The following is a 26,269-nucleotide window of genomic DNA, read 5'->3' on the forward strand; positions in this document are numbered from 1 at the left end:
AGTTAATTTGCTAATTATCCATCCTCAGACAGAGGGTGAAGATTTGAAATTGTTGGATGAGTAGGAATGGCTAGAGGTAATTTTGTTTAATATTATTTTTAAATTTTAATGTAATTCTTAATTGGGGATGCCAAGCATAGCAAATCAAAGATTAATTTGGACTTTTTTTTAATTTATTCCCAGTCCTGGGCTTGAGCTCAGGGCCTGAGCCCTGTTCTTGGACTTTCTCAAGGCTAGAGCTTTACCACTGGAGCCTCAGCACCACTTCTGGCTTTTTTCTATGTATGTGGTATAGAGGTCTTTGTGCATGCTAGGCAAGCACTCTACCACTAGGTTAAACTCCCGGCCCTTGGCCTTTTTTTTTTTTTAACCTACAACCAACTCTGGATAAAGAAATATAATTGTTATATAATTGATATAAGAAATATAAAGAATATAATTGTTTGCAGGAAAGAAGATTGCTTAGTCATTTCTCAGTATAAGCAGTGTGTGTGTATATTTGCTAGCACTGGGGTTTAAACTCAGCCTTTGATGCTTGTCCCTTAGCTTTTTCACTCAAGGCCACTTGAGCCATTTGTTTCTGACTCTTCTGGGAGGAGATTAATTGGAGATAAGAGTCTCATGGATTTTTCTGCCTGGGCTGGCTTTGAATTATGATTCTTAGGTCCTGACTTCTAGCATGAGCCACTGGCTTCTGGCAGCATGATGTTTTAAGTTGGTTGTTATCTTCTTATATAGCCATTTTTGGAGTAGAAAAATAGCTTGGTCATAAATTTCTTTTCAGGTTTAATGTTTGCATGTGTGCTTTGTTCTTTAGCATATTGAATACATTTATGAAGTTACATTTTTGTGGTCTTAGTATTTTAATGTTTTTGATTAAAAATATGTATATATCAGTGTCGGTGGCCCACACTTATAATCCCAGCTACTCAGGATGTTGAGACCTGAGTACTGCAGTTTGATGGTAGCCTGGGCAGGAAAGTTTGAGACTCTTTATTTCCACTAAACTATCAAAAATCCAGAAGTAGAGAGCTGAGAGTTTGGCCTACAGTGCTTGCCTAGCATGCACAAAGACTCGTGCTCAATTCCTTCGTACCATATACGTAGAAAAAGCCAGAGTGGTGCTGTGGCTCAAGTGGTAGAGTGTTAACCTTGAGAAAGCCCAAGGACAGTGTTTAGGCCCTGAGTTCAAACCCCAGGACTGGCATGCATGTGCATGCACACGTACTGCATAGGTTTTGAAATTTTTAATCTTAACATCAGTTCAGAGATGGCTTATTTTGCTAGTTCATGTTACAAGTGCTGTGTTAATTTTAAATACTAAGACTGTATAATTGTGAAACCCTTTCAAACACACTGCATTTACTATTTTAATAATCTCTGGAAGGCCAGGAATGGTGGCACGTTTCTGTAATTGCCATGTTTGGGAGTCTGAGGCAGGTCTGCCTTCAAGACCTGTCTCAGATAAAACAAAGTAGTTGGGAAAACATCAATTTTGGTAACTTCAGTAGCTCTAGCCAATTTCTTGTCAAGTCTTTGGACAGCAATAATAATTTGTGTTACATGCTCTTGCCCCCTCCTTAGTTCTTTGAGATTTTGAGGTAGGTGTATTCTTCGCTCCTCTGTTCTTGTTTTCACCATTCATGTTTGTGTGCACTGGTAGGCCCTAACACATGGTAGGTAAGAGCTACCATTGGGCTATAAGCTTCCTACTTTTATACTTTCAAACTTGAATATGTCTTACTGAATTAAGTTGTTGGCCAGTTTAGTAAGTTAATGATCACTGGAGGAAACTTTTCCTTTTGCTTTTATTTCTGCTGTATATGCTTGACTTTTCTGTAAAGCCCACATCTCTGCAAACTGAATTTGAATGAGTAGCTGTGGATAGCTTAGCATTCTGCAGAAACAAAAAGCTCTTTTTATATTCAAGAACATCTCCAATATTCACTTTAAAAGGAGAATATTCATTCAGATTCTTGAATGGAGGAGTTACTAATATCCAAATAAAAATTATCAAAGTTAACATACCCAAGGTTAGTCTGACCACTGCATTACAGTGGACAAAGGTAAGATCATAATTGGGTGAATATAGTGTTTGAAATACCAGCTAATACTGGCATCCTTTATATGGGCTCTATAAGTGGTTGAGGCAAAATTACATAGCAAATTTGAAGCCTATCTGAGCTATGTACATAAGACCCTTTTAAAAATGGGCTTTAGACTACCTTCTACCAGTGTGACCTGTAGATTTCAACTGCCTGGATTGAATTCTGCATCTGCTCACTAACTGCATAGCCTCCCTCTGCCTGGCTCCTCCTCTGTAAAAGGGTCTATTGTTCTATTGTTAGGGCGTGAGGAAGGCTAACTACTATGCAGTATTTGCAGTTATTGCTTAGATTCCCATTGTCTTGCCAAGCCAGATACTTTAACACAACTTTAAACAATTCCTTTGATAAGTACCTTTTAATAGTTGTCATTTTCTTAGTTCATCTAAGTTCTGAAGAGTATAAAAAGTCTTATAAAGGAATAAAGAATGGTGTGAAAATACTTGATTTGGTAATGTTAAATCTTAACAGGCTTGGACTGTTATGGACAGATGAGGATTTTAGCCTGAAGACTTTGTTCCTATTCCTCCTATGTACTGACAATATTGAGTTGAACATAAAATTTTAACACATTACACCTTTAGTTCATTAGTGAGTACAAATTATGTTACAAATAAGTAATTTTACTGCAATATTTTTCTGAATTAAAATTAAAATCCTTGATTCAATTGTTTTTTTTTTTTTTTTGCCAGTCCTGGACTTGAGCTCAGGGCCTGAGCACTGTCCTTGGACTTTCTCAAGGCTAGAGCTCTACCACTTGAGCCTCAGCACCACTTCTGGCTTTTTTCTATGTATGTGGTACCGAGGAATCGAACCTTGGTCTTCATGCATGCTAGGCAAGCACTTTAACCACTAGGCCAAACTCCCAGCCCTTGATTCAATTGTTTTTAAAAGAGCTCAGTGGCCAGTCTTTGGGTTGGCCTGTTGTCTTTCCTTCCTGTTTTGGTGCTTGATTCTTTTCTGGTACTAAAGGCCATAGTTGTCATTGTAGGCTCCATTAATGTTAGCACACCAAAGAACTGACGGTTGGTATTGGACTATGAATGATTACATCTGGGGCAGGCTCAAGCACTATTAGTGTGACCTGTTACTGAAACAACAACAATGATCTGGGATCTAATAATTCTCTTCAAACTCTGGCTTTGGAAATGCTAGTTGGAAAAATGAACATTGTGTGGTTCAGGATCAAGAGTCTTAATAATAGTAAGGCCATATTTTAGTGTAGGCCCCGGGGTTGATTTTGTGAGGGCATCGTGTGGATGTAAGGGTTCTCCAGAAGGCTCCTGTTGAAGGCTTAGTCCCAGCTGGTGGCCCGGGGAAGGCGCACGTGTGCCATTCAAGGAGTTTGTCCTGTCCTAAACCCTTCTTCTGAGACAGTTTGCTATGTTTCCGGCTGCCAGGAGGTGAGTAGCTTTGCTCAGCCATCTTCTCTCCACCAGAAGGTCCTATCTCAGCAAACTACAGCACGATGGCTGGCCATCTGAAACCATAGCCGAAATGAATCTCTCCTGTTCTTCTGTTACCTTGTTATAGCAAGAAGAGTGATTTCACATTGGACCAGTCACCTGGTATTGCAAGCTAGGGGTAGACATCACTAACCACTGTGTCCAGATAGTTGTGAGGGTCCTGTCATGCCACCACTACCCTGAGGAAGAGGATCTATGTCACGGCCAGAGTGAATTTCCCTTTTTCTTTTAAAAAATAGTAATAATCAGGTACTGTACCGTTGTATCACACAGGTCAGAATGCAAACCATTGCTGTCAGGAAGAAAATTGAGTTTTAGTCAGCAAATATACTTTGGCCCTGCCACTGATTTTGTTTATAGAAAATTTTAATGTCCTCCACAATTATAACCTTACCCTGGTCACACGTTTACCAACTGATGTTAAATATTTTAGGAAGACTTGAAACATGGCATTTACCAATGAGTTTACATGCACATCAAGTGGCAGAGGATTCCAGCCTCAGGCTTGCTTGGTTCATGGTAAAATTCATCAGAGGGACCAGGAAATGGACAAACACGAGTATGCTTTAAGACTGTATAGAACTGGTACTATGAAGGCACTTAAATATTTATTGAGGAACATTTAAAAGTATGTGAGTACAGGTTAAATACACATAGCAAGGCCTTATCCCCTGGGCCTATAGACTCAGAACTTCATATGTTAATCATTTTCAGTGGGAGTCTAGCGAGGATTTTAGGATAATATAGTTAAAAGGTGCACAGTGCTGGGAGAGTTTGGTTGCAGCTGGGGTTAGCCAAGTGTATAAGGTCTGAGAATCCATCTTCAGTGTCGCACACACAGTTGGCTCAAAAAATTATTTTTGTCTTAATAACTGTGCTGCTGTAACCAAGCATGGGTAGTTTATAAAGCACACTTCTCAGATTTAGAAGTTGGGGAGCCAATATCATGGCTCTGGTAGGTTGTGTTATAACACCACCAGATGAAAGGACAAACAAAATATAGTATACATACAGAAAGGGACTGGTACAGAATTACAGGTGAGGCACAAATATGACACGGAGTGAATCTTATTAAGAGTGAGCAGCGGCAGCACTGAATGATGCCCAATTTCTATAATTGGAGCTCATTTAAAATGGGTAACTTTTATGTGCACTTGGCCCAATTAAAGAGGGAAAAGGCAAGCACTTAACCACTGCAGACCTGTATCCCACCCCAGAAAGTAAAAGCAGTGCTGGAGAGTCTACACTGTTTCCTTGCACAAGGCAGAGTGGAGCCAGTGCCAGTGTGGACTCAAGTGAGTGAACAGTCTGATCTTTTTTCTTCTTTCCAATGTGAGGTTCCTGATGGAATAAAGTTAAATCATCTGATGAGGCAGTGATGTGTTTTCAGTGTCCTTCTCCACAGTGCCATGATGTTCTAGGTCTGGACTCTCACAACATGCAAATGCGTTTGGTATTTTGGGTAACTTAGACCTCATCCAGGGCATTCCAGACTGTCTTTACATACTTTTTTGTATCATGTTTCTTAACAGGATATTTGCATTCTAACTTAATCTTCACAGTGACACTAAGATACGATGATTTGCATTTCACAGATGAGGAAAACTAACATACAAAACATTTACATAGCTGCTAAGTGGAAGAGGCTGCAGTTAGGCTGATCCACTGGAATGAATCACAGGAACAGGCATGAAAACTGATAGTTGAGAATTTACCCAAACAAACCAGCAGAAGAAGACTAGGCAGAGTCAGGATTCCCAGCTCAGGGACCATCCCGGAACAGATAGCTCCTCGCTCTAGGTGGGGCCTAGACTTTTCTGAGATTATAGGAATCCAGGCCCAGTGTTTTTCTGTGATGTCTGCTGGCACTTGCCACACTGCCTAAAACTTATTCAGAGTACTGCTTCCCTTAATATGAGAAGGGACCTAATATTAGGCTGCATACCTCTTTATAGAACTAAACTGACTTTAATTCCCATAAGGACAAACAGTTGCTTATATTTGCATCTGTGCCTAGTTCCTCTTCTACGTGAGTAGTTTCAAGATCCAAGAAAAGCACAGGTGGTCTGGTGCTGGTGGCTTGTGAGTTTAGTCCTAGTTAGGAGGCCGAGATCTGAGGATTGTGGTTTGATGTCAAAAAAAAAAAAAAAAAGCTGGAAGTGGGGATTGTGACTCAAGTGGTAGCCTTTGGCAAAAAGTGCAGGGACAGTGCCCTGAATTGAAACCCCAGGACTGGCACCAACACCCCCCCCTCCTCAAAGAAAAGGGTATAGGTGAATTGCCTAAACTAATGCTACCATTTTTTAAAGGCAGAATGGGGATCTGAACTTGACCTGTGCTTGCTAGGCAGGTACTCTCCTACTTGAGTCACATCCCTAGGTTCTTTTGCTCTTTAATTTTTTTTTTTTTCCAGATAAGGTCTCAGTTTTGTACAGCTAGTCTCAGATTGATCCTTTACGTCTGCCTCCTGAGCAGCTGAGACTATAGAACCTGCAACCCACTCTTGTCAGTGGTTCTTGACTTGTGCTTTAGAACGACCCAGAGGGTTGCTGAAAATAAGACCAGACCTAGTGGTACACATATATAATCCCAGCACATGGAGACTGAGGCATGACAGTTCTGATTTGAGACCCAGTCTGAGCTATATACCAAGGGCAATCAACCAAAGAACAGCCCCCTCAAATCAGAATGGCCCAGAGCCATTCTTGCAAGTCTTGCAGAGGGCCTGAGGGTTTTTGTTTATGCCTGCCTTCTGAACACTGGTACAGATGTGTGTGTCTGCACCACACAGGACCTCTTTGCTCTGCCTTTCTAGGTATGCTTGTGCCCACGCTGAAGATAAAGACAAGAATTCTACTTTTGTCAGTTTATTAAATTGATCTCTTATTTTGTAATAAGCCCTAGCCACTACTTGAGTGAAACTCAGTGTTATTGTGATTATGTTCACAAGTTAGGGACATTTTCCTTACTCCTTTGTTGGTGAATAAGACAAACCTTGTCAGTATCTTTTAGCACTTTGTAGCTTAAAATTCTAACAGCTTGAGATGTAGGTCTACAGTTTGCTATTGATGAGACCAGGTCTGCTCTTGACACTAAAGCCACCATCAAAAGCTGCATTAAGAACTTCATCGAGGCAGCTCGCTGTGACAAAGTTTAAATCCTGTTTCACATTGCTTGGGATTTCTTCAAGGTCTTTTCCGTTCCTTTGAGGAATGATGATTTGCTTCAGTCCTGCTCGATGGGCTGCCAGCACTTTGTCTTTAATTCCACCTACCTGTGAGGAAGGAAGACAGGTTTTAAAATTTGTGATCATCTTGCCTGGCCCGCTCTGATTTCCCTGAATTTAGTTATTACTACTTTAAGACATCTAATCTCCTTCCATTATGTTATAGTATGAATGAAGAAGCCCACAGTACAGTTCAACACAAAATTTTTGCCCCCTTTATATGGGAAAAAACTGACATTAAAAAAACAACAACAACAACAAAAAACTGGGGGGGGAGGGAAATGGGACCAAGACATGAAAAAGGGTATCAATGTATGTGAATTAATGCACCTTCTATCTGGCAAATATAATGTAACCCTTCTATTAATTACAATAAAAATATATGAGAAAAAAATGACGTTAACTCAGGGCTTGGGTGCTATCACTTAGCTTTTGTATTCAAGTCCAGTGCTCTACCACTTGAAACACAGCTCCACTTCTGGCTTTTTTGCTGGCTAACTGGACAGTAAATAGCTTATGGACTTTCCTGCCTGTCCTGGCTTTGAACTGTGATGCTCAGGTTTCAGCCTCTTCGGTAGCTAGGATTATAAGCATGCGCTACCAGCACCTAGATCTCTATCCTTTTCTAGACAAATCTTTTTCTTTTTTCTTTTCCTTTGTTCTCTTGGCCAGTCTGGGGGCTTGAACTCAGGGTCTGAGCACTGTCCTTGGGTTTTTTTCTGCCACTTCAGCCATATCACCACTTCCAGCTTATTCTATGTATGTAGTACCGAGGAATCAAATCTGGGGATTCATGCATGCTAGGTAGCACTTTACCTCTAGGCCAAACTCCAGACCCTCTAGACAGATCTTTTATTGTTAAGATTAAAATTCTATTCGAATCACAGCAGTATGGTTTTATGATTTTTGAAAAAAGTGTTTTGATTATGTATACTGTTTCTAACAAGAAGAAAGCATTTTGAAAGTTTTCACCATAATGACGAGATAAATATATCTGACCTGATTTAAACACGGCAGTTTCTATGTTGAAATTACAAGTTGCTCCATTAACGTGTACAACTTTTTATGTGTCAGTTAAAAAATAAAGATACATAACAATAAATTATCTGGTTGCCAAAACAAAACTATTCCTGCAGAGCTTAGTTTTGTCCCAGAGTTATTTCCCACTTCTCAGGAGGCATAAAGCCAGACCTTTGTGCCATGCAGTGCTAAATGCCAAAGAACACTCTAGATTCCCATGTGTGTTTTAAATATAACCACAATGATTCCTTCACAAAAAGCAGGCACTAGTCTCTGCAGCTCCCTCCTACCCTTTCATATGGGCCAGTCTTTGGGACTCAATTTTAAGAAGTAGAGTGTTATGTGGGGAGCTGAGGCTGAGAGGATCATACTCTGGGCCAGTCCAGGCCCCCAAGTCTCATTTCTAAGGAGGGAAGAAGTCCTCAGACTTTCTCCCTCTGAAGGGCAGCTGACAGTGGCAAACTCCTGTTGTCCCAGCAATGATGAGAAACTTAAAGTATTAGGACTGAGGCTCAGGAACGTTCCAAGACAGGACATGAGACCCTGTGTTCAAAGTAAGCAGCAAAAAAACAACTGGGGATTTGGCTCAACTAACAGTGCCAGCCCTACAAGGTTGAGGTCCTGAGTTTAAAACCCTGTACTCCCCCCACCCCCAAACTGCACATAGAATTATATTGTAGGACTATCACAGTTAACTCATAAAAAGATTGCTGATACCTTTCTCAGATGTTTCTCAGATCACTTGGCTTGGAAGTAGAGGGTCCATGTTTAAAGTTAGAAACTGGGGCCTCCTGCCCACCCACAACCAGGACTGCTGTGCCACGTGCTGTGCATGAAACTGCCTTGGATATCGAGACTCCCGCCTCAGCCAGCCTTCAGAAGCCTGTGACCTGGTTGGTAGCTTGCAGAAGAGCTGTCCCTAAATTCCCGAGCCATAGAAACTTTAAGAACAATATTTATGGCTCTCATGAATAATTGATACCACCTAGACTATGTAATCCTTGGAGATGGCCCTACTGCCAGCGGGTCCAATAAAGATTGGAGGAACTCTTGCTTTCCCTGTAAACTGCCATCTGACCTCACTATTATCCTATTTCGAAGGATGCAGTACATTCAAATGCCTTCAGAAAGGACAGGAGATAGACTGATTCCTTATATGTACGCAAATGTCTAACTTTGCTTTCACATTTATTTATAGTAAGTTGTGTTCACAATACTGGATTTAAGATCATTTTCACTGAAGAGTCTGAGGTGCTGCACACTAAGGATGATCTGAAAAGCCAAGAGGCTGAAATCTTCCCTCATGTGGACGGGTCCTTTCAACCTAACACCTTTATTTCTAGAAAATGTTCCATTGTTTCTTTGACAATTTGTTTTATTCTTCTGATTGCTATATCCCTGGATCTTTCAGACTATTTTTTACTGACTGCAGTCTTTTTCTGAATAATTCTGGAACTATTTTTTTTTTTTTTTTGGTGGGTCATGGGGCTTGAACTCAGCCTGGGCGCTGTCCCTGAGCTCTTCAGCTCAAGGCTACCAACCCTATCTTTGAGCCAAGCCCCACTTCCCTTTTTCTAGAGATTAATTGGAGATAGAGTCTCAGGTCCTTTTGTGCCTGGGCTGGCTTTGAACCTTGATCCTCAGATTTCCACCTCCTGAGTAGCTAGGATTACAGGTGTGAGTCACCACACCCAGCTAGAACTGTTCTTAAAAGCTGAAAGGTTTGTCTAACCTTATCTCCAATTAACCAACAGAAAACGAAGTGGGTTATGTGTGGCTCAAGGGGTAAGACGCTAGTCTTGAGCTGAAGAGCTCAGGGACAGCACCTAGGTACAGAGTTCAAGTCCCACGACTGACAAAAAAAAAATAGTTCCTTTTATTCTCTGCTCAGGTCTATCACAAACCAGACACTGAAGTAAAGAGTTATTGAAAATGAAGCACCACTCATTTACTTCAGTGGCACAACTCATGAACTGCTATTCCTTGAAATATAGTAGTTTCTGGCTAAAAAGATGAGCCATTTCTAAATACAGACCTACAAATACAGCATGATAAACTGAGTTTACAATATGGCTAACTATAGAAAAGTCCCAGGACCACTATTAAAAAAAAAGAGAGAGAGAAAGAAAAACAGAAGGGAAAAAGGGCTTAAAATTCCAGCATTTTAAAGCAGTTTTCTTTCTTCTGTGTTTACTCTATCTACAACTTACATCTTCAGTCTTTTTTTCTTTTTTAGCTTTACTTTGAGATCATCTCACTAAGTAGTCCAGGCTAGCATCAAACTTGTCATCCTGCCTCAGTCTCCCCAATTTCGATTCTATAGTATTCTGTCCTTTAAACTCTAGTGATCTGAGTTTCAGTAAGATCATGGGTCTTAAAGGATCTTGAAAAGGTAAGAACAGAGCTTGATACAACTATGTTGTGTGTGCACACAATATACTTAAGGCTCACTCATTAGAAGAGACAGCACATGTCCATGTGGACTGCTGGTTTTGATGACAACACTTTTTTTTTCCCCTTGAGCAAGTCATTTTGGGTGACAAACACGAGGAAAAAATTGTCAAGTTTTCTTTTATTTGACCAAAAGTTTAAAGTATGAGTTCATTGCGGGTATAAATACTTAATGGATGTTTAAAGCCAAAGTTTTCACAGAAGGTAGACCACTATTAATTTAAATTAAAAAAGACTTCTAATTTAATTAAAAAATTAACACCACAGGCTTTTCCATACTTACTGGAAGAACAAGGCCTCTTAGAGTAATTTCTCCAGTCATGGCGACATCTGAACGTACCAGCCGCCCACTAAAAAGTGAGGCGAGACAGGTTACTATGGTAACACCAGCAGATGGCCCATCTTTAGTGACAGCTCCAGCTGGGAAGTGCAGATGGATGTCTGTGTTGTCAAGAAGATCAAAACTTCCAAAGGCTTTTAAAAAGGGGGAAAAAAAAAGATTTTAATGTAGAAAAATTAAACCTGCTCTCCTCGTTTGCTGCTAATAAATCAGAGACAAAAATAATTGTTTGGTGTAAATGAATGCTACAAAATATTAACAGGATGATTAGGATGAGGGTCTGAAGAATAGACTCATTCTATGCTAGGTAGGATTCGAAACAAAATAAACCTTTTGAATCAGTTTCTAGCTTAGCACTAAAGTGCTTCCGTTCAAAAGCAAAGGTGTGCACTTTACTGATGGGTGTCACGGATCATTTAAAGCTCGGCTTAACCTGTCACCCAGTGTGAGAAGCTTCCTGGGTCACGTCTTGGAGGCCACATACCGTTAGTCAGGTGGTATTTCTTTGCGTTGCTCCGAAGCCAGCTAATAGCCAGGTGGGCAGACTCCTTCATGACATCCCCTAGCTGGCCAGTCAGTGTCAGCTGGCCTTCTCCATCCATCCGACTTGCCTCTACGAACATGATTTTCCCGCCTAATGGAGTCCAAGCTAAACCTATTGCCACTCCTGGTTGACTCAAGCGCTCAGATACCTTGGACGAAAGAAGAAAAATGATGAGACTGATGAACTACATTATCTTCAAAGATCCTGCTTTTTCTATAGAAGACTTAGCTGTACACCTCAGACTACTTATTTCATACTGTGCTTCTGCATTATATCTGACCACTTACAAATGGTTTCTGTCAGAAGAATCCTACCTTAAAATATGGGTGACTCATTTTTTTTACTTTGTTATTATAGAGCTGATAGACAATGGGGTTACATTTATATATGTCAAGTAATAAGTACATTTCCTTTCATACAGTGTCATCTGTTTCCTTATTCACTCCTATTCCCTCCCTCCCATATCTACCTGGTAAATGATTGTGTGTGTCTGTGTGTGTGTGTGTGTGTGTGTGTGGTGTGTGCATGCTAGTCCTAGGGTTTGAACTTAGGGCCTTTGTTCTCTTGGCTGGCTTATTTGTAGCTGGCGCTTAACAACTTGAATAACAACTCCATCCCTGCTTTTTGCTGGCTAATTGGAGATGGAGTCAAACATATTTTTTCTGCCCAGCTGGCTTTAAGCTGTGATCTTCCAGTTCTCAGCTTCCTGAGAGGATTGCAGGTGTGAGCAAACAGTGTCTGGCCTTAATAACTGATTAAGAGCCAATTATATAGGCATTTACTTTAAAAAAAAACCCAGTCGTTTTGCTTATTTAAATCTTTCTTAAATACGTTAGACCTTATTTAACTTTTGTTAGAATACTTTTATTTAGTAACTTCACTTTAGCGAGTTGTGAGTTTGTTTCAGGAGGTAGAACCCTTCTCCCCTCTCTTTTCAGTGATACTGGGTTTTGAATTCAGGATCTGGTGTTTGCCTGCAGATGGTCTCCACTTGAGCCATGTTTCTCAAACTCCTTTTGCCATAGCTATTGTTTGAATTGGCTCTTGCGTTTAAGCTGGGGCTGGGACTGGCCCTTTATTTTATGCTTCAAGCATAGCTGGAGTGACAGGCACACGACCATCACATTTTTTTTTTTTTTTGGTGGGTTGAGGGGCTTGAACTTGGCCTAGGCACTGTCCTTAAGCTCTTCAGCTCAAGCCTTCTATCCTACCTCTGGGCCTCGGTGCTGTCCCTAAGCTCTTTAGCTCAAAGCTACCACCCTACCTTCGAGCCAAGCCCCACTTCCCGTTTTCTAGAGGTTAATTGGAGGTGAGAGTTATATACAGATGGATTACAGTCATGCAAGTCAGATAGAGTAAATTTCTTTTTGGACAACGTCACCCCTTCCCTTGCTCTGTTTCTCTCTCTTTTTTTTTTGTGGGTCCTGGGGCTTTAGGTCTGGGCATTGTCCCTGAGCTCTTCAGCTCAAGGCTCCCACCCTACTCCTAAACCACAGCCCCACGTCTATCAGTTTTTCTTTCCCATCCCCATCCATAAGTTGTACAGTGCATTTTCAATATAGTGTCTGGTGAGTACACTGCTGCACTTGCTCGCCTTTTGTCCCTCCTTTTCTGTGTACCCTTAGCCTCCCAAAGACAGATAAACAAACAAGATAAAAACAAAACCAACAACAAAGAGAAAAACCTCTTGTTTTCATTGTTAATATTCATCTCTGTGCCAGCAGGCTTGCATAGTGAAAGCCCTCGTGTTCAGTATACTCCCAAAAGTATATTGTGGCATCCACTGAGCCACTGGGTTCTCAACAGCCTATTTTAAAGGCTTGTTTTAGCATTAAACTCTAACATGGGTTAGGTTAGAGGCCCAGAAGGCCAAACACCAGTATCAGCTGAGTTGACAACACCCACCACAGGCTTTGGCTGTCTTCTTGTATGTTTAACTGAGAAGACACACAGATCAAAACAAAAACTCAGTTCTATTTAAAGGAAGCACGTAACAACTATTTATGGACTATTTCACAAAGTTTTTTTTTTTTTCCTCTAACATTCTCTATACCCAAAAGACACCCAGTTAGGGTAGGAATTTGCTACAGGTCCTCTGATCCTCCCATCCTCTAGTTCTTCTTCCTTCCCTCTTCCATTCCTTCCCTTGCTTTCTTTCAAAGTCATATAGCTTCTTTCTAGGACAGGGAAATGAACCCTAAAGAGTGATTTTCCATATACTAAGTCATGCTGAATGCAACAGAAAGCTATTTGGTATGATTTTCTTAGCCACCAGTACCTGGTAGCTTGTGCCTTGGCAGCTGGGAGGAGCAAGGTTCAAGGCCAGCCTGGACAGACAAGCTTGAAAATTCCCTTTTTAATAGCTCAGTGCAGTATCACAGGCTTATCATAAGGTACATGGAAGGCTGAGATCAGAAGGACCTCGGTGGCAGGCTAGATAGCAAAGTCCACAAGACTGTCTCTAGAGGAAAGCTGGAAATAGTGGCAATGTCTATTATCTCAGCCAGACTCTAATCTTAAAAATAACCATTGAAAAAAGAAGGCTGTAAACCTAGCAAGCCTGAGGGCCTGAGTTCAAATCTCAGCACTGCTTAAAACAAACAAAACACTTGCTTGTTAAAGCAATGTCAAAAGTATGATCAAAGAAGCAGAAGTGAGCAGGAGCTCTGAGGAGGTGAAGGGCCGTCTGAGGGGAGAATTTGTCAGAAGAGGCTGAGAAGAGACTTCATTTTCTGAGCAGAGAAGGCAGAGCAAGACCTCAGCACTGAAGGGCTGGCCAGCCAGTATCTGGGAATGGAGATTCGGCTTTCTTTCCAGGGACAATCATGGTACTTGCTATGTTAATGTAAAACCTGAGCTGCTAAAGTGCTTTTGGGTGTGCAGGCTTGCTCTGCAGTGATGTTTTATAGCAACTGGCTTCTTTGCAGCCTGTGTAGCACTTTGATGTTCCTGTCAGGGCTGTTACACAGGCACTATCCATCTGGCAGCCTCTTTAAAGTCTTTGTACCGATATCCTAAAGCCCTGAGTTCATGAATATTTGATTTTTCTAGCTGTAGATTTGTTTTAGGACCACCAAGAAAAGGGAAGGGCAGATGCTTTTTCCCTTGGAAAGGTGCCAAGGTCTTCTCTGTCACTTCTTAAAGCAGCATGGCAGCCGCAGTGTGGCCTGACTCCCACACCAACTCCTGTACCCTGAGCACCAGCTGCCTCATGACTTCTCAGTGGGGACTTTTCTAGTCACAAGCAATTCCAAAGTTGTGTAGGCCTAGTCTGCTGCATTTAAGGTGTCTTTCGCAGAGGCCGCAGGACAGAGAAGTACTTACTATCCTGGTTCTTTGTGGCCTTTCCATAGTGTTTTGGCTTTTCTTTTTTTTTTTTGGTTCAATTGTGGGACTTGAATTCTGGGCCTCGGTGTTGTCCCTGAGCTCTTCAGCTCAAGGCTACCACCCTACCCTTTGAGCCACAGCACCACTTTCTGGTGGTTAATTGGAGATAAGAGTCTCACCAGACTTTCGTGCCCAGGCTGGCTTTGAACTGTGATCCTCAGATCTCAGTCTCCTGAGTTGCTAGGATTACAGGTGTGAGCCACCATGCCTGCTTCCATAGTGTTTTGACTTCTTTGCCTGTTTCTAGCAGCTGGAGCAGTTGATGTGGTTTATATGGAATGCAAATGTGACAGACTGCGTCAAAATTCACCTTTGAATGCTTTATAAAACCTGTATGTGACTGCTGGTGGGATCGTAAGCAAGTTCAGCCACTCTGGAAAGCAGTGTGGAGGTTTCTTAAAGAACTGAAAATAGACCTTCCTTACGATCCCACCATACCACTTCTGGGCATCTATCCTGAACATCATGACCCAAGATATTATAAGGACACCTGCTCAGCTATGTTCATCTCTGCACTATTCACAATAGCCAGGCGATGGAAGCAATCCAGATGCCCTACTGCAGATGAATGGATACAGAAAATGTGGTATATATACACAATGGAATTCTACATAGCCAACAGACAAGATAAAATAAGGCATTCACAGGGAAATGGATGAATCTAGAGCGAATCATGTTGAGTGAGACAAGTCAAGACCAAAGGAACAAAAGGCGCGTGATATCCATAATATGTGGCTATTAGATCCAAACAGTACAAGAGTGAGGACTCAATATTTGTGTACCCAATGCTATGGACATGGTATTGAAAATATAAACACAACACAGACATAAAAACCTATGACTCTATAGACATAATGTTTTATTATATAGATTAATATGTATCTATGACATCCAAACCCTCAGCCTAATTTTAATTATGTTCTAAAATCTAAGTGCCAGTGATTGTATATAGAGATTCTCTTCTTGAATACTTGTTTAACATGTCATTTGAAATATGATGTAAAAATCAATGTTAATAAATTCTTCAATAAAAAACCTGCATGCCTATCTTATTTCTATTATTATTATTATTATTATTATTATTATTATTATTATTATTATTATTATTATTATGTTGCTAGTCCTGGGACTTGGACTCAGGGCTTAGGTGCTGTCTCTTAGCTTTTTTGCTCAAAGCTGGCACTCTACCTCTTGAGCCATACCCCCACTTCCTGCTCAAGAATTGTTCCTGCCCTGGCTGGCTTAAAAACCTTGATCCTTAGATCTCGGTCTCCTGAGTAGCTAGGATTGCAGGTGTAAGCCAGTGGTACCTGGCTCCTTCTATTAAGAGAAGTAACCACCAGTGCCAGTGGCTCACACCCATAACCCTAGCTATTTAGGAGGCTGAGATTTGAGGATTGTGATTTGGAGCCAACTGGAACAGAAAAGTCTCCATGAGACCCTTATCTCAAAAACCAGAAGTGGCACTGTGGCTCAAGTGGTAGAGCACTTGTCCTGAGCACAAAGAGACTTAGGGACAGCACCCAGACTCTGAGTTCAAGACCTTCAACCAACCAAAAAAAAAAAAATTATCAAATTCATCAAGGTCAGAAGCCAACAATAAGGCTTTAACACAAGGTAGAATACTGGAGTGGAACCAAAAATAGTCATCCGACAAAATCCTGACCCGTACTGGCCCTCTGTCACTTTTTGAGTGACAGCCTGATTTATTTTGGTGGCCTTCTCTTGGATTACAATCATCCAAGGAGATGGCAAAAGCCACAGCCAGGTCACAACACCACAACCCCAACCAGAGTCCCCAGGAGTTGGGAGAAGTACTCTAAGCTAAGCCTGAGCTGTGACTACACAGGTAGTGTGTGCCCAGTCTTAGCACCTTGGACTTTGTGTCCCTTCCCTGTTGTGTCTCCACAGCACAGGGAGAACGCTTATTTCATTATTATCTGTTTTAAGTGGGTTTAGCCAATTTTAATTTGGGGGAAAAGTGATTCTGTTCCTAAAACTGAAATGTAAATTCTAGGACCTATTTTTAACCTGTCTAGAGAATTCTAAAGGGATCTAACTTCTTAATCAAAGTGTGTCTTATCATCTTTGCTACTGCTGGTTTACTAGATCACAAACATTTTTTTTTTTTTTTTTGGCCAGTCCTGGGCCTTGGCTTTCTCAAGGCTAGAGCTCTACCATTTGAGCCACAGCACCATTTCTGGCCTTTTTCTATGTATATATGGTACTGAGGAATCATGCATGCTAGGCAAGCACTCTACCACTAAGCCAAATTCCTGGCCCCTAGATCACAAATATTTTGGGCATAATACATTTGTACAGCCACATCTTCGGTGAAAAGGAACAATAAAGCACAGTATATGGTTATTAAATGTGGATACAATATCAGGACTATGAAAACCAGAGTTTTTTGATGACTAGGGACAGGTCTGATTCCTTACGGAGAGTATGGTAGTTATAAGAACTAGTTTGTTCCTTTGTTAGGATGGGAATTATGGTGGGTGCATTATAGATATAAACTCATCAAATTCCACTTAGTCTCTAGTAATACATATATCATGACTTTAAACTTGAGGCAGGCTTCTTCTCCATACCTGCTGAACCCATTATGGCAGCTGTCCTGCTGTCTTTACTCTCCTCATTCAAACTCTCTTCTCCCTCACCACCCCACTCCTGAATCACCCCAGTATCTTCCATAAATTCACGAGCATCATCCTGTGCCCGTTTAGAACACCTCAGTTAGTCTCTTGCAGGTTTGCATTACAAATAAGAAAGCAACATATTTATGAGCTCTGCATTGCCCCCAAGTCCATGGCTCCCCATCTACTGACGGGAATTGCCATGGCCTCCTAGCTAAAGCTGTCCTAGCTTCACCATTCTCCGCATGCAGTTAGCATGCCTTTCCTCCAATACGACAGCCTTTTCCTTGTAAATAAGACTCTTTTCATCCTCTCTTCATCATTCCCTTCTCCCACCACAGGCCACAGCCTCAACTCCGCTCGCATTCCGGCCTTTGTTCCTATCCTGCCATCTGCCTTCAGTAACAATGCTCCTGCTACTCGAGTCTTGTTGGCAAATATGCTATTGACTTGCGAATATCCTCCTGTGGCACCCATACCCCCTCTGGCCACAGCAATTCTTGGCAGTCATTCATAGCCAAAATTCTGAAAGCTGTCTCCTGATCTTTTCACAGCCATACTCCAGTTGACCAACCATTTCCATTGAAATCGCCCTTTTCAAGGTCCCCTATGAAGATCCATCTTTTTGACATGATTATTCTTGGTTTCTCAACAATAAGCAAAAAGAATTTGATGTTCCCTTGAATGACTGACTTGCCTTGTTTTCCTAAAGCACAGAATTCTTGTTTTCCTCTTTTTACCTTTTCTGTCTTTTTCAATGGCTCCTATTTCCCCTACATGATTCCCAAATAACTGCATTTGTCAGGCCTTGTTTTGAGGTATCAGGCTGTCTGCTTGATACCTTGGGTGATTTCAGGTTTTCTGGGGCTTAATATAGCCTCTATATTCTGGGAACATCACTATTTAATCTCTACATCTACATGCAGAGACATAGATATGCATGTTCAAGTGTCAGCATTCAGATGCCTCACAGACATGTTCAAAAGAGCTCTATTTCTTAGCAACATTCCTTCTGATGAAGCAACAGTCTTCCTCTAACAGTACCTCTACAGTCAGGGCCCTGCATTTTGGCCAGAAACCTTAGTCCTTCTGGAGAGGTAATTTCATCATTCCTTGTATAATCAATCCATCCACAAATTTCTCTCTGTCTCTGTGAAATCCACCACTAAGATAGATCTTGGTTATAGGTAGAGTTTTTCCTTACTTCAGAACATGGCTATTTTCTTTGTATTATCAATCTAAGTTTGTAATTATTTGTTTCCTTGTTTTGTTCTACCCTATTTGATGGGAAAAGTCATACTTCATCTACTTGCTACTATATTGTCAGAAGTATTTACTGAATAAATAAAATTCTACCTAGAAGAAATGATAGACTTCTAACTTTTATCTTCTGGAGAAGGCAGGCATTTAAGCAAAAAATAAGGTATCTTACATTATATTGTTTGGAATACTTCAATATGTATTCCAATATTCCTAATATAATCTCTCTTCACATTCTTTACCGAAGAAAACATAAAGGGGAGAAAGCTGGACAGAACGGTACATACCTCTCTCATCACAAACCTCAAACAGACCTCTAGACTCTGAGACAGGAGGTTCTACAGTTTAGGGCCTACCTGACTTTATCACAAAACAAAAATTAAAAAAAAAAAGAAGAGCCGATGGGGTGGCTCATGCCTGTAATCCTAGCTACTCAGGAGTCTGAGATCTGAGAATCAAAGTTCAAAGCCAGCCCAGGCACAAAAGGACCTGAGACTCTTATCTCCAATTAACCTCTAGAAAACGGGAAGTGGGGCTTGGCTCAAGGGTGGGGTGGTCGCCTTGAGCTGAAGAGCTCAGGGACAACACCTAGGCCGAGTTCAAGCTTCATGACTGACAAAAAAAGAAGGAGGAGGAGGAGGAGGAGGAAGAGGAAGAGGAGGAGGAGGAGGAGGAGGAAAAGGAGGAGGAGGAGGAGGAGGAGGAGGAAGAGGAGGAAAAGTAGGAGGAGGAGGAGGAGGAGGAGGAGGAGGAGGAGGAGGAAAAGAAAAGAAAAGAAAAGAAAAGAAAAGAAAAGAAAAGAAAAGAAAAAAGAGATGGCCAGGAGTTTGGCCTAGTGGTTAAAGTGCTTGCTTAGCATGCATGATTCCTCGGAACCACATACATAGAAAAAAGCCGGAAGTGGTGCTGAGGCTCAAGTGGTAGAGCTCTAGCCTTGAGAAAGTCCAAGGACAGGGCTCAGGCAGGACTTTGCCCAGGACTGGCAAAAAAAAAAAAAAAAAAATTCTATTTATAGTAGGCAAAATGTCTAGGGAGTCCTCTTTCCATTCATGTTGGTAGATGTATTTATATGTAATAGCGTAGATAAATGCAAGGAAATAAATAGGTTTCTCCAGTGACATCAAAAAGAACTGTTAAGCAGTGTTTATAAAAGTTCTCACTGCTGTTCTTTTGGCCCTGCCAAAGCTGAGGGAATGTCAGCAATGTTTTCAAACCTACCAGCAGTGAAAACAACTGGGAGAAAAGGCCACAGAGAACAGAATGCATCACTCTTTTGGTTTTGTATAGTTTCAATCTCAAACTTCTGGAATGTACTTGAAGCCTGAGAAAAAAGATGATGGGGCACACAGGAGCTAGAGACCTGTACATGTCTTTATTCACAAAAAGCATTGATTCTGAACAATAAAGCATTTGGTTCCCATTTTCAATCAAAATTTAGCTCCAATTCTTTCAAGTCCATGGTATTTGTTTTTCTGTGCTGGGAATCAATCCCAGGATCTCATTCTTCCTATATAAGCACTCTACCACTGAGTTATATCCCCCAGCTTGCAAATCCATGGTATCTCACCAATTCAAACCAGAATAATGCTACTGATTCTACTCTTCAAGTCCAGATTTATTGGCAAGAATAAACAAGGTCTACTCTTGTAATTGAAGGCTTTGTTGAAAGGTTTATTAGTCTTAATGATTAACTCATAGTTTAAATAGATAAACAAGATGTTTTTCTCTTTAACTCTAAGGACTTAGGGAATACTATTGCCACTGAGCCTTTCGAATGTTAGATGGAGATATACTCTTACGCATAATGTATTAGATTCCTCTTAGATTCACAAAGAAGGTTATAATGAAGCTTAATGCAATAGTCAAGGAAAAAATTCTTAGGTATAACAGTTCGCCTAGATATCCTATGAAGTGTTTCTTAATGATCTCAAAAGTCATAATTGAAAGTCTATTTCTATCAGCTCCTTTAACCTAATTCTGGAGGATCAGGCTTGACATACAATGAAAGGAGAAAAGATGGAACCAGGACCAGACTTGCATTTGGGCTTCTACTAAGTGAAAGAAACTGCACTAGTAGCAGCCAGAAGCAAAAGTGGTGGTCTGCTCATGTTGTCAGCATTCTGTATGGGAGGCGAAGGCCCTTAGTATCACCAGTACATACACTGGAACAGAGAACTCTTCTAAGGAAGGAAAGTCAAAGAAAGTTTGACTTTTTTTTTTTTTTTACTGAAGTTGGAAGACTAGGAGTAAAATAAGACCCGGAATCTGAAAAAGATCATAGCCAGAGTCTCTGGTCATCTCAAAGAGTCATATTATGACAGTAAGTACTAAACTGCAGTATTGTACTTACTTTTTTTTTTTTTCCAGAATTTGGGATTGAACTCATACTTGCTAGGCAGGTATACTACCACTGAGCCATTCTTCCAGCCCCAACCACACTTCTACCTCCTTAAATTTCTTAAAAAATAAGCACTATCAATCTGTCAGAACTAATGCACCTACTATCTATTGAATGTAACTGTAACCCCTCTATATATTACAATAAAGAGATTTGAATTCAGGGCCTGGGGCCTACCACATAAGCTGCCCCAGCAGCTCTTTTGTTGTTGGTGGTGGTGGTTCTTTTTTTTTTTTTAATATTTTTTATTGAAATTAATAAAAGGGTTACATGATATTTGCCATATAGAAGGTGCATTAATTCACATACATTGATACCCTTTCACATGTCTTGGTACCCTTTACCCTCCCCCCCCACACCTCCCCCCCCCAGGTGGTGGTTCTTTTTTAAAAAATTTTTTTGTGCCAGTCCTGGGCTTGAGCTCAGGGCCTGAGCATTCTTCTTGGACTTCCTCAAGGTTAGAGCTCTACCACTTGAGCCTCAGCACCACTTACGGCTTTTTTTCTATGTATGTGGTACCGAGGAATTGAACCCAGGTCTTGGTGCATATTAGGCAAGCACTCTTCCACTAGGCCAAATTCTCAGCCTCTAAATTTTTTTTTTTGAAAATTGTTGTCATAAGGGTGATGTACAGAGCAGTTACAGTTCATAAGTTAGGTAAAGAGCATATTTCTTTTTGGACAACATCACCCCTTCCCTGGAATCTTTCCCATGTTGGTTATTTTCAAGACAGGGTCTGGCTTTATGTCTAGACCAGCCTGAGCTATTATATTTACGCTTCCCTCAGCTGCTGGGATGACAGGGACATAGCACCATATCTAGCTACTGGTTGAAGTGGAATCTTGAAACTTTTTTTAGACAGGGCCTTGCTATATACACCAGGATGCCCTCAAATTCAAAATCCTCCTGCCATTAGCCTTTTGAGAACTAGGACTACAGGCTGGAGGCAGTGCATTCAACCACAGGCTTCAAATCTTACTGTAAACTTTAGCATTCAGAAACATCCAGTTCCATTTCTATCCTGAACTATTAAGCAACCACCAGTAAATGGGTAATCACCAACAAAGAAATGAGAAAAATCACCTCCATTTCATACATCGGGGGCCCAAGGATGTCTTTCAGAGCGTGGAAGTCAATCAGGATTGGCATTTCAGGTGGTAAGGCCAAGTCTGTAGTGTCACTGATAGATTCAGGTTTTTCATCTTCTAAGATGTGTTCTCTGCAACCTAAGAGAGACAAATTTTGTTTAGAACTCCTAAAGAAGACCTGTAAGTTTGGAAAATCAATGAGACAGAAGTGCAATGGACTTCAACAGCTCTGTCCTCTAAGCTCTGATCAAGGCACGGAAGTTTACCTGGCATCTCTGCAGCACCCAGGTAGAAGAACTCTTCTTTCATGAGCCTCTGTTACATTACAATTGCCTTCATTTGCTTACTGTCTACCCCCCTCATGGAAGAGTGAATTCTGGGAGGGGTGTAACACTGCCTGTCTTCATTTTTCCACTGCATTTCCTTTTCTTGATTTTTTTTTGGGGGGGGGGAGGAATGGGGAGACTGACACTAGGGCTTAAACTCAGCCTCAGTGCGTTTAGGCTTTTTTCACTTAAAGATGGTACTCTGCCACTTCAGCCACAGCTCCCATTTCTATTTTTTTTTTAATGCTTAATTAGAGATAAGAGTCTCATGGACTTTGCTGCCTGGGCTGGCTTTGAACCATGATTCTCATAGCTTAGCTTCCTGAGTGGCTAGGATTACAGATGTTAGAGCCACTTACATTTAAAAAGAATTTCTCAAGATGAATTTATTATATGATTTTTTTATGGAGACACCTAAAAGTACTATTACATTCTTGTGTCTGCCACTATGCAATTAATGTCCTTAAGACATCAGTACTGAAGGGTCAAATGCAATGGATTACTTGTTATAATTTTTTGTAGATCAATGTAATTCTGGGCTTAAGGACACATTGTCAATTCCTTCTTCAGAGGAATTTCATCAGATATCTTTTTTGATTGTTTATTTGCTTATTTTTAAATTTATTTTTGATACAAGGTTTTAATTACGAAGCCCAGTTTGGCTTTAAACTTGTGAACCTCCTACTTCAGGCTCCAATAAGAGCTGTGATTATAGGTTGGTATCACCGTGCCTGGTTACCTGTCTGTCCCATTTCCTAGTGGGTAATGTGAACTTGAAAATGATAGGACTCCTCTAAACATTGCAAGGTTCTGTTTGTATGTTTTATTCTTTTTGAGAAAGGGTCTTGCTGTGTGGGCCAGGCTGAGCTCAAATTCAAAATCCCCCTTCCTGAGTACTGGGGTTCCAGGTAACCCTTGAAAGAATACAGCTCAACTCTGAGATTAACATTTGCCAGTAAATAAATGTAATGGGCAATGGCATGGAGAAAGAAGAGGAAATCTGGTTTGAAATCTCAATAATGGTGGCTATTTCCTTTGTGTAGGTGAGAGCTGGACTGGCTAATTCACTGTGGAAACATACTGCCTCATTTTGGTTTGGGCCTGTCCACACAGGGAACCGATCAGATGGACCTAGCCGATTACCTTGCTTTGTTAATCTTGGAAACTGTCTGAATAAAGAAAAAACATTTTATGACCTGAGGTCAGAAACCTGAAAAGAAAAAATTTAAATGTGGGAAATACTTAGCTCTATTATATCTCATTGCTAGTCTTGCTTTTCTTTTGGTACAATTATTATTCTTGAAGTGGTTTATGAAGTATTTAAAAAAACTATCACGAGTTCATGAGGTACTTAAAAAACCTATCACCTTCTTCATTCTCCCTTCTGAAAGTACTTACTACATATACATATATGTAGTGTAGAGAGATAGATAGACAGATAGTGCAAGTCTTAGGGCATGAACTCAGGACCTGAGTACTGTCCCTGAGTTTTTACGCTCAAGGCTGGCACTCATTTGACCCATAGCTCCACTTCAGGCTGTTGTACTAGTTAATTGGAGATAACAGTCTCATGGGCTTTCCTGCCTGAGCTGGCTTCTGAGCCTGATCCTAAGATTTCAGACTCCTAAGCAGCTATGATTACAGGTATGAGACACAGGCAACAAGATTATTATATATTAACCAGCAACTTATAATAATTATATAGTTACCGGGCCGGGAGTTTGGCCTAGGGGTTAAAGTGCTTGCCTAGCATGCACGAAGACCCGGGTTCGATTCCTTGGTACCACATACATAGAAAAAAGCCAGAAGTGGTGCTGAGGCTCAAGTGGTAGAGCTCTAGCCTTGAGAAAGTCCAAGGACAGTGCTCAGGCCCTGAGCTCAAGCCCAGGACTGGCAAAAAAAAAAAAAAAAAAAAGAAAAAATAATTATATAGTTACCTAAGTTTCAGGAAGTTTAAGGAATGACAAAGGACAATATTTAAAAAAAAAAAAAAAAGGGAGGGCCTGGAGTGTGACCTAGTGGTAAGAGTGCTTGCCTAGCATGCATGAAGCCCTGGGTTTGATTCCTTGATACCACATACATAGAAAAAAAAGCTGGAAGTGGTTCTGTGGCTCAAGTAGTAGAGCATTAGCCTTGGGAAAGCCCAAGGACAGTGTCCAGGCCCTGAGTTCAAGCTCCAAGACTGGCAAAAAAAAAGGGGGGGGGAAGGGAACAGATCTCAAACAATGTTGTGTATGAAAATATAATTGGTTCAATCTTTGAGGAAAGCAATTTGGCTACATATTAAAAACCTTCCTAATGTTTATAATCTCAGAGTCCATGAATTGTGGCTGCTTCAACTCATTCTTAAACAACATTTATACGTGGAATTACTCACAGAGCACCAGAAGAGCAAAACTTAGGCTCACTGTAAATACTAAATATTAGGAACATGGTTAACTAAATCATGGCACATCCATCTGATAAAATGCTTGTGTAGTTGGGAGGCGGAAGCAGGAGGATTCAAGTTGGCAGCCAAACTAGATTACACAGTGAAATCTTACCTCAAAACATCAAACCAAAAACACCCCACCAGAAACAACCCGAAACTACAGGTACTAAATTTTTTTTAAGAAATATAAAAATGAGGGGCTAGGAGTTTGGCCTAGTGGTAGAGTGCTTGCTTAGCATGCACAAAGACCCAGGTTCGATTCCTTAGTCCCACATATATAGAAAAAAGCCAGAAGTGGTGCTGTGGCTCAAGTGGTAGAGATCTGGCCTTGAGAAAGCCCAAGGACAGTACTCATATCCTGAGCTAAAGCTCAGGACTGGCAAAAAAAAGAAAAATAAATAAATAAATATAAAGCAAAAAGGTCTCTACCACTTGAGCCACAGCACCACTTCCAGCTTTTTCTATGTATGTGGTACCAAGGAATTGAACCTGGGTCTTCATGCATGCTAGGCAAGCACTCTATCACTAGGCCAAACTTCAGTCCCAGAAAAAGGTCTCTTTTTGAAGGTGATGCAACCAAGAGAAAGCAGCAGAGAGACTAGAAGGTAAACAGCCTAGCACAAGAGTGGTAGAAACAATGCAAATGCACATATTCCAGGATATTCAATGAGGAATTTGGGAAGAGTTGAGAATTCAAGCACAGGAATAAACTAGAAGTAGAGCTGTGGCTCAAAGTGGTAGAGGACTAGCCTTGAGTAAAAAGAGCACAGGGACAGCACCTAGGCCCTAAGTTCAAGCCCTATGATCAACCAAACTTTAAAAACAAACAAGCCAACAACTGCCTGCTCCGCCCCAATTAAAAAAAAAAAAACCAACCCAACTCTATAATATATAAATATTTAAAAGCTGGACAAAAACTCATAAATCTGGTTCTAACTTCCATTTTATACCCAGAGAAACAGATTCTGGGAGGTTATCTGACACCTGCAACAGGTGCAAGTGACAGCAGCCTCTTCACCCCCCAACAGAGCCATGGGTTCCATGCCAGGGTCCAATCTAGAAAAGGCCCCTTACACTCAGCCTTCAAGTTAGATGATGGACATGTGACAGCTGACACAAGAGAACCTGAAGGGGGGAGGGAAGAGCTAGATTAGGTTTTCTCAACTGAAAATAAAAATTTGTATTCCTTTCTGACTACTGTCAAAGGAAAACTGTAAGAGACTTGGAAACAAACACAAATGGATTACTTGGTGTCTAGTCAAATGTATGCCCACATCTATTTTTCAATTATGTAAATTGAACAAAGCTTATAGCAATTAAAATATTTTTAACCTGTAGAAATAAAAATGAATTTTGTCCAAAATATACACATTTCCTAGTATCATAGGTTATGTATTGAGCTGCATCCCTTCCCACCATCCTCTGCGATCTAGCCATCTCCCCTTGGCGCTACTCCCATCTCAATTACCCGCTTTCTGATATTCATTTAGACTGTGAATTAGTTGTTCTAATGAGTCATACAATTTGAATTCTCCCCTGCATATAAATCATACTTTAGGTAATACATTTGTGTACATATGCATACCAC

At 40.8% G+C, this 26,269-nt stretch overlaps 1 protein-coding gene across 1 annotated transcript in view; it reads right to left on the reverse strand.

The window, feature by feature from the left end:
- Positions 1-6,422: 6,422 nt before the first annotated feature.
- Lonp2 (lon peptidase 2, peroxisomal) overlaps positions 6,423-26,269 on the reverse strand; it is a 93,016-nt gene continuing 73,169 nt past the window's right edge. Inside the window, exons 12-15 of the mRNA XM_090357678.1 lie at positions 21,920-22,062; positions 11,093-11,300; positions 10,552-10,742; positions 6,423-6,845 (exon numbers count right to left, since the gene is read on the reverse strand). Coding sequence (XP_090213804.1) covers positions 6,624-6,845; positions 10,552-10,742; positions 11,093-11,300; positions 21,920-22,062 — 764 coding nt within the window. The 3' untranslated portion in view covers positions 6,423-6,623. The remainder of the gene's footprint in view (positions 6,846-10,551; positions 10,743-11,092; positions 11,301-21,919; positions 22,063-26,269) is intronic.

This window comes from Megascapheus bottae, chromosome 24 (genome assembly GCF_031878675.1).
Source record: "Megascapheus bottae isolate mThoBot1 chromosome 24, mThoBot2.hap1, whole genome shotgun sequence".
Taxonomy (NCBI): Eukaryota; Metazoa; Chordata; class Mammalia; order Rodentia; family Geomyidae; genus Megascapheus; species Megascapheus bottae.